Consider the following 12,784-nt stretch of genomic DNA (forward strand, 5'->3'; position numbering starts at 1 on the left):
ACTCCATTGCAAACCTTCTGTAAAAAGGCTTTTCTCTTCCAAAAGATTTTCTTGAATGGAGTGATCGAACCATCGAGGCATTATTCATTTGTACAGAGCTCGTATTTAGTGCAATAAGTTTAAAAATTCTGCTCTGAAATATTAATTTTACATTAACAAAAATAGTTTTCTTAAAAAAATTGTAACAAAAGGAGTATATAGCATAGACAGAATCATGAATTCTTAGCAAATACACTTCTAAGCATTTACCATTACAGTATGCCGAACAATTTAATATTAGCATTTGTATCTGGTGAGCTTCCAGACTGAAAAGAAATATAAGTATCTAAAAATAATAAAAAAGCATGTTCTTTTGTTATTATTTGATAACTTTAGATAACTATCCTGGCAGTTGCATTTCCAAAGAAATGTTTCTCTGCCCTTTCCTGTTTTAGCCACCCGCTACAGTACATACAAATAGGGATGAAACGACAGGTAACGAACAGTCCCTTCCTCCTCCCAGAGCTCTCCAGCATGAATGAAATGAAGCATACAGTACTTTTTTGTACAGGTGTACAGTCCATTTCTCTTTCCATCCTCAGCATCTTTATCTCTAGTCATGAATTAATCATGAGTATGACTAAGACTGAGCTTTAAAAATGTTATTTCAGTTGTTTCATATGGAGAATTCATACCCTTCAAAGGAGCACTGCTGAAGTGTGAAGAAGGCTACTGAATTCAAGGGGAGGATAGAGGGCAATGGGTATGAGGGGTAAGTAGAGTAAAACAGGAAGTTAATTGCATATAAAAATTTTCTGTCCCCATTTTGTAGTTTCTGTTTAATAGGAGATGCAAGGGCTCCCACACACCTGAATACCTGAGGAGTTGGTTATTGTGATATCTGATACTGACAAAACAAAACTATGCCCAGCCAGAGCTGAAAAGTAAAATGACTGCTTGCAAACCTGTTCAAATTGAACGAACTCTCACTGAAACCACCTTCTGAAAAACTAAATTTGAGACTTTTCTTGATTTGAAGGTTTTCCTTACATATAACTGTCCTGACTTTAATGCAGATTTAAACAAACTAAGCAAGTAAAACTCTCACCACATTAGCAGTGTCATGGGAAATCTGTCTCTACACCAGTCATCATTTCAGATTATCTTTACAATGATACCTCCTCCAGATTGTAAAATATCAGGCAGATAAGAATCAACATTTCCATGACCACAATGAATAATTAAAAAAATGGAACAATGATAAAGCTGCTTGTAAAAGCCACCCGTATGAAAAGAGTACATGTTTCACAAAAATAATTGTTAAAAAAAGTATTAAATCCCTGTTCCTTTTCTCTGCTTTTGGCTGTTTATTTATATATATATATATATATGCATGTATATATGTATATATATACTGTTTTGGAATGTCAATGGGTTCCAATATGGCTGGCTAGTTTCAAGATGAACTTGCTCCAGAGGCCTAGAAAACAAAGTCATACAGTACAGTCTTAGACAAATGCTAAAGGACAAGGAGAAACTGAGTCAAACGGGTCACTGGAAATCACAAAGAAAGAAAAGTGAAAAGTTGTTTTTTTCTTGTGCCTGGATACAAGAACAGAAGGTCCCAGCATTTAGGGCATTTCAGTTTTAGAACTAATTGTCATGTCTAAGAAATATCTGCATTTCAAAGAGGCTGAAGCAAAACAGAAAAGACTATTTCTAAAAAAAGAACAAAAAAAAAAAAAAGAAGAATAATTAAACTAATTTTCAGATACCAAATTTTGGGACTATAGGTACTACTAGTACAGAAAAGGATTATGAGTGACCCTATCCTAGATGTAACTGAGGCCTTTGCCAATGACTTGGGGAAAGGTATAAGAAACTTCATGGAGGTAATTGCTGTGTCCTGTCCTTGTCAGAAAGTGAGATCCTAGTATTCCAGAAACTAATCAACTGGAGCTGAATGCCCAAAAATGGAAGACCATTTGAGAGAACACGGCGCCATCAGTTCCAAACAAGACAACCACATGAGCAGCAAAACTGGGAGTAATTCAGCAGGTGACACTCAGGGTGAGCCCGAAGGGCTCAGCATTTTCACCAGCAGTCCTAGGAGGACTTTGAGACAGTGCCAGGCTGAAGCACCGAGAGTCATGTTCATAAAAGAACAAGACCGTCTTTTACTTGCAAGTACTTGGTTTGCCCTTTTACAAGCAGGGGCACAGTGAATAGGCTTTAACATCCAAGCTTTAGGCAGTCAAGTAAAAAAGGCTAAGTTGCAATCTGTGCTAGCACTGATGACAGCATAAGTGGAAAACCACTTAAGGTAAATCACTTGTTTGAATTAGAGCTTGACATAATGAAATTTTGGACTGAGATATTTTCTGCATGTGACTAGAGTGTTTGCACACCCAATTCTCAATAATTTTAATGGTGTCTTTACATCTACAGCATTTAGATCACTCTGAAAACCTCAACATTAGTGTTTGTTTGAACAGCTAGAATTACTCCCAGAATAAAACAGTAAATGAGAATAGAATTAGTTTTTTTAGATGTATAAACACAGCAGCAATTAGGCATAAGCAAATCTAGAAATTGGTATAATGAAATAGCAACACACGCAAAGCTACACATCTATCCACTTTACACCAGGAACCTATTCCAGCTTGGTCAAAAAGTGTTCATGCAACATGGCTTCATGTACATCATTGAAAAAAAAATCTACTGTTAGCATACTCTTATTTAGATTCCATTAGGTTAAAAAATCGTCCCATGGTAAGGAACTGAGTCAGGTCCCAAATACTCTGAGAAAGTATGATGGAACAAAATTTTATTTCACAAAGTAATATTGCACGATGACAACTCATACCTTGCCCAGCCTGGCTCTCCATCATATGTTCTCACTTCTCCACCTTCCAAACTCATCCTCCTATCTGTTATCTGTACCATGTATAGCTGTTCCTTAGTCCAGGCTACTCAGACATGCAATGGCTTCCTAACAGGCACACCATAAGTAAAACAGGCTGCAGAAGCATAAATGATGCATTGTTCACTGTCTGTGTATCTGACAGTGTGAGATGGAAAAAGCACACAAGAGACAAGCAACGTAAGTAGTTGGCAATAAAAACAAACAACTGGGAGAAATGTCATTTCAGCAGGTTGAAAGGAATCACTGTATCCAATTCCATGGCACTGTATAATATATAAAATAATTTGGTGAGAGCTTTAAATGCCTGGTCCTACTTTGCAACAATGGGTGCACTCAGTAGTGTTCTTCAGGCTTTTATGGTGAACAGAAGATGAACAAAAATTGTTCAGCTCATGGCTGAAAAAATGATTAAATTCAGAAAAGCCCAATGAATTCCAGAGCCACCTTATTTTGAGAATATTTGGCAATTGCGACTGTGTGTGCATGCCACAGAGCATGTGCTACTAATCCTAATGAAATGATGCATTTGTTTCAGAAGACACAGTTCCTTTCATCTTACTTTTACAGGAGATGGTCTCAGCTGTGACAAAAACTCTGCCATCCAGGTGATAGGCAAGCTCACAAACAGAAAAAGCAGAACATCTTGAGTGATACAGAGAACAAAAACTTCTCCTGAAGAAGTGCAGTCAGTAAAGACAAAGAGGGAGAAGAAGTAAAAGTGAAACTCTTGGAGGATCGCCACCTCCTCATCTGCACCTACCATTGGTTTTAGCTCTCTGCCCTCAGCTCCACCTCCCCGACCAGCTTCTTTCATAGATTTCCTACTATTCTCCACAAACTCCTGAAAAACAGTAATGAAGTGAAAAGAGCTTTCTTAGAGCAGACTCCAAACATCAAATATCAAGACAAAAATTTAAGATGCAACTGCTCAAAATGTCAACACAACTTGTTCCTCTCATTTCTCTTGTTCAGATATAGTCCACAAAAGATCGAAAAAGCCTGCCAAATAACCACAAAGGTCTCCCTCATTTAATTCTGGAAGCCACAGAGGTATATGCCTTGTGTGCTGATAGAACTTTCACATTTACCACACAACGCTCTTCTATATGGGGCAGGAAGGTAAAGGGTGGTTTTCACAAAAAAAAAAAAAAGAAATTCCAAACAAAAAAAATCCCAAACCCACCAAAAAAAACCACACACACACACACAAAAAAAAACCTTCAAAAAAAAAAAAAAAAAAAATCCCACAGAAAAACCCAAAGATCCCAGTTACTACATCCCATCCTGTTAACTGTGTCTAATGTTAGAACTCCATTAACAGAGGCACTTGGAGACAAATGCTTGCAGTCTTGCTGATTTCCCCAACTTCCCTCAATTCAAGCACTTAAATTTTTCACTGGATCAAAATCACCTATTCATGAGGATTAGCAAAGATTATAATTCAATTTTAAGTCATTTTCTTTTTTCTTTTAAAGGCAAGCATTCTGTAGCAAATTTCAGCAAACATTAGCCGCTGGTGTTTTGTGATATCAACTGCTGACTAAAGAAACCCACAATGCTTTTAAAAGTTATCTGTCTTATCTTCCAGGACAGCATGCTGCATTTTACTCTTATCCTGTGCTAAAAACCAACTCATTAGCTACTATATACACTAGATTCTGCAGTGTTTTACCAAAAATTTAATACTAAATTCTTGGCATGGTTTTCTAACAAGTAATCAGAAAAAGAAATTATGCCTAGAATTCAAGAGAATCTTCCTCTGGCCAACGCATGAGTGTGTATTTTACAGTGACATATTCTATGGTTGACACAAAATACTGGTAGGAAAATTACCTACTCGAAAACAAACTGAAAAGCTTGAGAGGCAGGATTTTTATGTCTTGGTCTCTAGCTAGAGTGAACAAAGGATACGATGGAACAAACAATTCAGAACTGAATTGTGCAAAAGGCCTTGATGTAGCAACTAGGCTCCAGGACAGAACATAAAACCTGTTTTTTCTGTGTGTGACAGACAGTCAAATTCTGATTGCTGTCTATTTGAAGACAAAAAACTCCAGTGTGGTCACTATCCATGTGTGGGGTTGAATTCTCTGATATTTTTTCTTTTTCATATCCTAAGAGAGATCCTTCTTAGGAAAGCATAAAACCCAAGCCGTTACCCCTTCTTTTGCTTCTTTCCATTCTGCACTGTATCATTTAACAAGAAATGATACCCAAGAGTGAGATTCTGTAAGATCTAGCAGCCAGAAAATAGAAGCCGATATCAGTGATGCCAAGGGAAGGAAGCATTATTACTTACTTATTATTAATTACTTATTATCACACTGCTTGCTGATCAAGCCATGAACAAGACAGCAATGTAACCAGATTAAAAAAAAAACAACAAACAAAACATATTAAAGCCAGCTAGTGAGTTCACTTCCCTGTCAAAATACCTATTTTATGGAACCATATCTGTAGATTTAGAGAACAAGGCAAAACTTACCATAAGAACTTTATCCATGTAGAATTCCCTTCCAGGACTCCCATCATTGTATTTTGTATCGATGGCAAAACATAAGAAAAGGACATCAACAACCATTTCATAAATGGAAAGGAAGCAGTGAGCAACCAGGAATGCAAAGAGGCAGACAATGATGAGTGGCAGCACCCAGATGGTGTAATCTCGTTGGTAATTCAGCAACATGATCCCAGCCAAACCTGTACTGCAGACAATCAGGACCTGAAAAGGAAAACAGTAGACAAACTTAATGGTAGAAGACTTTTGACATTTTATTTTGGTCTGATACTGTTCTGTTTTGTTTTTTTTTTTTAACCTGTGTGCTTATTGCTTTGCAAAGGATTGATTTTGCTTGATTTTCTCTGTCTCATCTGCATACAGGGGAAAGTAGATCAGAACTCACATGAGGCACTTCATGTAACAGTCTCCACAGAACTATATTGTGTGTTAGACCTCAACAGACATCTATTTCACTGGCTACCAGCTTGGTCTTTGGGAATAATAAAATGACTAATACAATTGTTGTGGTAACTCAACATTTTGAACATTTCAGAACCTAATATTATGAATCGTAGAATAGGTGAGCTTTACTGTATTATGAAAATATCAAGTTGAACTGGTAGAGAAGGAGCATGATAGAGGAGGCAGGCTGTCAGCCTAGCACTGTTTTAGCTGACACTAATTTTTATATGCTGCACTGTTCATTTTAACATTTCTGTCACCTGTGCATTTCTCTAATAATTTCAAAGACATCTTTTCAGGGAGATGTTTTCTAACACCTTTTAGACCCCTCCATAAAACCGTGTTATGCAATTTCATTACCTCCCAAGCACCTATGCCTTCATTATGTGTTTATTGCTTCTCACATTTTATTGGCTTAATTACTAGATTAAAAGATCAGACTACTGTATTCTGACGTAAAAAAAGTAGAGGAACGTAATAAGGAAGACAGCTGAGCCCAACCAGTGTCCGAATGCTTATGCATTTGAGTGGATTGGTATTAATTTTTTTAGTAAATGATGACACATCATTCAAAGGATAGGAATAATTCACTGGATTAAGTTCCATGAAGTATATTTCCAACAGCTGGAGACCCAAAAATGTGGCTGACCACAGCAATTATTCTAGTCTCCTTTTAATCCTCTGATAGAGTGCATGCCAAGAAACAGGAATTTTAATGCATGTTGTATTTGAGGTTCAAGCCGTTGCTAAAGAAAGCTTGCTAATATTTAGGCCTGTAACAACTGTATATAGCAGACATACATACCTTTCCTAGAAACAGCATAAAATCCCCAACTGTGTTTATGGCAGCCACTCGCAAAGCATTTTCCACTAGAATAACAAATGCATCCTTTGCTGAGGTGCAGAAGTTGGTGCTGTTGATAGCTGTGGCTGTATATGCATTCTGGGAAAAGGAGATTGAAGATCTCAAAAGATGATCAGGTATTTCAGATGGGAGGGTGGAGGGGGAAGATACAGCTTCTGAATAAGTCACAGAAGTTATAAGAGGTTAATGAACAAAGATTCCCTTGAGAGTTGTTGAACCAAACAGTACGTACCAGCTGACAGAAGACTATACAAGGTGGAAGATTACTATTCTTCTCCTCCCTTGCTCATCATTTATGCATTAACAAGTTTATTCCAAAAAACTAATTAAATAGAATTTGCAATTTCTCTGCAGGAGGAGGTGAGCAGTGGCTTAACTACAGCAATTAAGTAGTTAGAAAAATATTCTGGAAATACAAGAGTTTGGGAGCCATACAAGTCCACCAAGATAATTTCTAGATACTTCACTCGACTGCATTCAAGGTTAGCCAGCACAATTTTCAAGGGTTACACTGGGTTTTTTAAAATACTTTCTTCTGATCTTATTTTTTATACTTCCACAAGCAAAAAAGTGAACAGTGGGAAAAGAGATATATTTTTAGATATACTTCACAGAGGTGGAACCACAGGCCAGTAAAATCTCTTTTACAAAGGAGTCTGAGCAGCCAGTGTGTTGCAACTTGCGACTCTTTTCACTTTGTAAATTATAATGACAATTTGATGTTACATACAGGTTTTCAATTCTGTGAGCCTTAAATATTACACCTAGAAAAGCTTCCCTCCCTTTCACAGCAAACGTATTTTTTGAAACTGTTATGTAGTTTGACAGGGCTGACATGAGGGGGAGCATCTCCAACCACTAAATAAATTGTTACAAGGTTGAGATACCATATTCGCAAAGATGAATACTGCCTATTTTTCACCTTTGCAATGTAAACAAAGACTAATGGAGTGATCTGAAGTGTAATTTCCGTAATGGAGACAAGACTGAGCTACCATAAATCAAGTTCAGTTCCATAGTATGGTACATTATATTTTAGCCTCAAGACAGCATTCTGGGAATATATCTGTATATTAGCAGCCCTTAGATAAACTTTTAATATTAAAAAGCTTACCTGATTTAAGTAGGTCAGGCACTTTTCTAGACACCAAAGGCAGCAGATGCAGGCTTTAAGCATACAGCGAGCACAAGCATTTTCCTAGGGAGCACAGAATGTGGGAAAACAAAGATAAAGAAGAAAACCAACAGATCTTAAGCAAACAATAATCCTTTGTGTTTCAGTAACTGATAGGTTGGTAATTTAAGCAGTCCCTCTCAGTTCCACAGTCATTTAAAGACCAGATATTCATGGAATCATAGAATGGTTTCGGTTGGAAGGAACCTTTAAAGCTCATCTAGTTCTAACTCATCTGCCAGAGGCCAGGTTGCTCCAAGCCCTGTCCAACCTGGCCTTGAACACCACCAGGGATGGGGCAGCCACAGCTTCTCTGGGCAGCCTGTTCCACTGCCTCACCACACTCATAGTGAAAAATTTCTTACTTGTATTTAATCTATGCCAAAAGAAGGCTTCCATCCTCCCACACAGATTACATAAATGTGCAAAAAACATCAGGCCTTGAGTTTCCGTAAGAAAATGTAATCTATTTCTCTTACTTTTCCTTTGAGTTGTGTATGAATATATATAAGGATCATTCGTGGTATCTTCACTAGCGTGATAATGAAAGACCCCTTTGCTACTGTTCCTAGGTGGTAACAAACAAGGCGATTAACAGATGCCAGAATAGGAGTGAATGGCAGATTCCTTTTCTCCCTGTTGAGAAAACGAGTAAAGTAGAATGATCAGTATGCATGCAACATCATCCAGAAGTGCTACAAATTCTCAATAAATAACATGTAAACCGAATGTGTTATCCTTATATTAGGTTTCAGGATATATTGTTCACTCCACACTGTCAGTCTGTGTAAGCCACAGTTTTGGCTCTAATGCAGTAACAGGAATAGGAAAAGGAATCAGTATGTCTTAAGGGCAGGATTCCTAGCAGCTGTCTGCATTACTGCTATCACCAGCTAGCAGTTCCTATAGAACTACATTTGATGGTGTGCAATTCAAAACCTTCCAAACCCAGCGAGAAACAATGTTAGTATTTTTTTCAATGGGACTACCGATAAACTTGTCTTCCCCTTCTGCTCTGTTGGAGATCTTTGTGGAGACTTTGGAGAGGACATTACTATTTTTATTTATTAGGTAAATCCTTCTCTCTGATGTTTTGCATTTCTGATTTAGCTATTATATCCTCAAGGACCCAAGTATTAAGCCCTAAAACAAGCTTTTTTACTGCAATATAGCTAGAATATTTTTAAGCTGTCAGATGAATACTCACATTCACAGGTTTGAAGCAACTCCCCTTAAAGTTTTTATTTATATTTCCTACCAGGGAAGCCACTTCCGTTTCTTTCAAAGAACAGCTCTATTCAACATTTAAAGAATGGCTCTTCTTTATTAGAAATGCAAACATAATTACAAGCATATTAAAGGAACAAGTGCTAACATTTCTGTGTTTTCTTCCAATTAACTTTTGAAGCTTAGGTGGGAGAAGCCAAATTCCATTCTCCCTTGGGCAAAATCACATAAATGGTCTGAGTCTTACACCCAGACAACCCAACTACTTCCTCCTTTTGAGGCAAATATAACTGAGGGACGAGTCTGTAATGCAGAATATTTTGATGTTTGCTAGTGTCTGAGAGGAATCATCCAGCTAAGGTGAATGAAGAGATGACATGTGTGAATTTTATATCACATTTTGTGAATTAACATCATATTTTATATGTGAATGACACATATAAAACATTTCTGCATGGATAACTTCATCTCATTTGCTGTGGAAAGGTGCTAATATGCAAAATAATGGGGAGCTCCAAACTAATGCCCTTTCTTTTCTTACAAAGTCACTTTTCAGATCAGAATTATGTCTTAAAAAGCACCAAAGGATAACAGTAGAGAGAAATGGGTATTTATTAACTTAAAATAAAATTCCTGTTATGGAATGACAGGATACAGTTAAAAAGAATTCACACTCAGGTGACAGAAAATACATAAACTTACCAAAGAAGAGTATACACTGCTAAGCAATCTATTTCAGTATGAAATTGTCATCTCTTTTCTGTATATTCCTAGTTCTTTACTCAATCTAGTTTAATTATTCAAGAGATTACATCCCTGTAACATCTCATAATAACTTCATAGATGTATTTCATTGGTATACTGGAGTACTTCATCATTAATAAAATAACAGAATTTCTGTCAGCACAAAAAATTAATTCCTTGCCTTTGATATTTTTGTGAGGACTAGGGCAGATAAAGAGTCAAATGTAATTCACATAACAGCCACAATTAAAAAAAAGACAAACCAATTAAACATTTGTGATAGGACTCATGCATTTGAAAAATATCTGTATGCATTATTTAAAACCGCATTATTTTAAATACCAGACACTTAAAAGCAAATGCCATGAATAAGAGGGTAGTTGCTGGATATCATTAGAAATTTTTGCATACAATATTCTTCATATGAAAAGCTAAAAACATGTATGAAAAACCACTAGCTAAACTACATGTGTATTTGGGTTACTAATGCATTCGTCTTGGCAATAACATCTTGGTTTTCCTTAAGTAAACCACCATTGCTAAATGTTTTGTCAACATACTCTACTCATGCTGCTCTTTATCCAGAGGATTTGTATTTATACTGTTTGGAAAAGACTTTGAGAATATCCAAAATAAAATAACTTACCTAGTTCCTGAACAATAAAATGCAGATGGGGGGGGTTGGGCTTGGGTTGTTTTTTTTTTAAAGAAATGTAATATGAACTACGAATATCTAGGCTGACATGTGGAGAAGCTTCATTGAACCATACTTTTATAAAACAGGTATTAATGTACTTGCTTCTTTTTTTCCAAAAGTATTTCCATAATACTTCATATCACTGATGTACCATTTATTCTCACAAAATACTAACACAGTGTCAGATACCACTTTTTTTTTTTTTCCCTGAAAAATTTCAGTCCTAAATGACTCAAATAAGATCTTTTAATTTCTTTACTAGGGACTAAAACCCCAAAGCTAAATTTGCTATTCTAAAACCAGTTTTTCACTTGAAGAAAAATTCTTGTGCATGAAGTTTGGTAAAACCATTGCTTAATAATTAGTATTGCCTTCTGAAACAGCTAGCAGATACATGCAGAACAGCCAGCATAAAGTATGCCTTGCTACATAATTTAATACCCAAATATAGAAATAAAATGTAGAACTTTAATGCACATTATTTTGTATCACTTTTTATTTGTATATGATCTTGTCAGAATCTACATGTAAATGATGAATATAGTAAGACCTTAAGTAACCTTCTGTACAAAAGATTAATGAGGTACTGTAATTTTAAAAGGGCACTGGTTTGCAATTCAAATAATAATCAATTGCTTTCAATGTTTTTTTAATCTTTACTGAGCTTATCAGCAATAATTATTAGCATCACAGATGACCTTCCAGGTGCATCCTGCTTTGTAAACAACCATCCATGTCCATACAATGTGCACACGTTACAAGGCAAACAAGACTTCAAGTCCTAAATATTAAGAATACCATATATAACCAACAAACCAAATTATCATACAACTTGATATGATTTAAAAGAGTCAATAAAATTCAATTGCTCCCCACCTTTCAGGATGGAAACAAGTATCCTCCCCAAAATCTTTATCCCTCATTCTTCCTGCTAAATCAATTTCTAGGCTACTCACAGTAGACTTAAGTTGTCCTTACCTTGTAAAGTAGTATGTTACAACAGCCCCTGCTACTGTCATCTGCTGACATGCTAGGATAAACTCGCTGATCCAGATGAGTCCCACTAAATGGTACCACCACATGTATTTCAAAGGACCTGCCATTCTAAATTCAACAAATCCTTCTTCATTTGGGACAGGATTACCTAGAAATAAATGAGGATAAAAAATGCAATGGTGCTTACACCAACAAAGAAGGAAGCATATAGCATTAGCAGTTCATAACTGGCTACAGCAGAACCCGTTTAGCTTCTACTACTAGCTCTAAATGTCATGTTTAGGAGGACTGTTCATCAGAAAGATACAGCTTTTGAGACAATCAATATAATGGCATTTGAAAAAGGCACTACAAAAGAAAACCAAAAACATTCTGAGTATACCCAAAATCCCACACTATTTTTAATTTTTAGCCACATGGTAAAAATTTCCAAAACTAACCACCATTAAGTAGCAAAAATTCTCTATAAACATAATGAAAGCCTGCTTCAGTCATTCCTAATTTCAGTCTGCTGCTCTGTTGGTATTATTCATACAGTAAGAATCAAGATTAAACTTCATAGCTCCTTACATCTAGATGTCAAAATTAACAATCACTTTTTGTTTCCCTTATGGTCTTTGTTCATGTATCTCAACAATATTTGTAGCTTTAAAGGTATTTACAGACATGAGGAGCAGCTTTAGAAAGTTTAAACATATGATTTCATACACTGACTGACAGCAGCCCTGAGGAGAAAGACAAAGGATGTTGGTTGGTGAAAAGTTCAACATGACCTGGCAGTGTGTGCTTGCAAGCCCAACCAACTGTATCTCAGGCTGCACCAAAAGAAGCGTGACCAGCAGGTCAAAGGAGGTGATTCCCTCACTCTACTCCACTCTCATGAGACCCCCCCCTGCAGTACTGCATTAGCTCTGGGGGCCCTGATGTAAGAAGGATGTGCACCTGTTGGAGTGAGTCCAGAGGAGGCCATGAAGATGCTTAGACAAGCACCTGTCCTATGGAGACAGGCTTGAGAGCGTTGGGGTTGTTCAGCCTGGACTCTTTGTCTAATCTGAATAGCAGTATGATGCATTAGTCTGATAGCACATATTAGAACCCTCCTAGGATAAGCTCTAGTTTAGTATGCTAACCCACATTGAGATGTTTTATCTTACACAACAGTTATGTGAACAGCTGATGAGGTTCAGTAAAATACTGGAAATAACATCGTGTTA

At 36.7% G+C, this 12,784-nt stretch overlaps 1 protein-coding gene across 2 annotated transcripts in view; it reads right to left on the minus strand.

Moving 5' to 3' along the window:
- Positions 1-1,213: 1,213 nt before the first annotated feature.
- Positions 1,214-12,784, minus strand: part of SLC44A1 (solute carrier family 44 member 1) — a 62,217-nt gene continuing 50,646 nt past the window's right edge. The window contains exons 10-16 of one of the 2 annotated variants that reach the window (XM_080637078.1): positions 11,553-11,718; positions 8,386-8,542; positions 7,847-7,930; positions 6,673-6,810; positions 5,391-5,627; positions 3,666-3,746; positions 1,214-1,459 (exon numbers count right to left, since the gene is read on the minus strand). In XM_080637078.1, the coding sequence (XP_080493204.1) occupies positions 1,436-1,459; positions 3,666-3,746; positions 5,391-5,627; positions 6,673-6,810; positions 7,847-7,930; positions 8,386-8,542; positions 11,553-11,718 (887 nt within the window). In that variant the 3' untranslated portion in view covers positions 1,214-1,435. Of the gene's footprint in view, positions 1,460-3,453; positions 3,747-5,390; positions 5,628-6,672; positions 6,811-7,846; positions 7,931-8,385; positions 8,543-11,552; positions 11,719-12,784 lie in introns of those variants that run through there. The other variant, XM_080637077.1, reaches the window with a different exon arrangement.

The sequence above is a fragment of the Psittacula echo genome (assembly GCF_963264785.1).
Source record: "Psittacula echo genome assembly, chromosome: Z".
NCBI lineage: Eukaryota > Metazoa > Chordata > Aves > Psittaciformes > Psittacidae > Psittacula > Psittacula echo.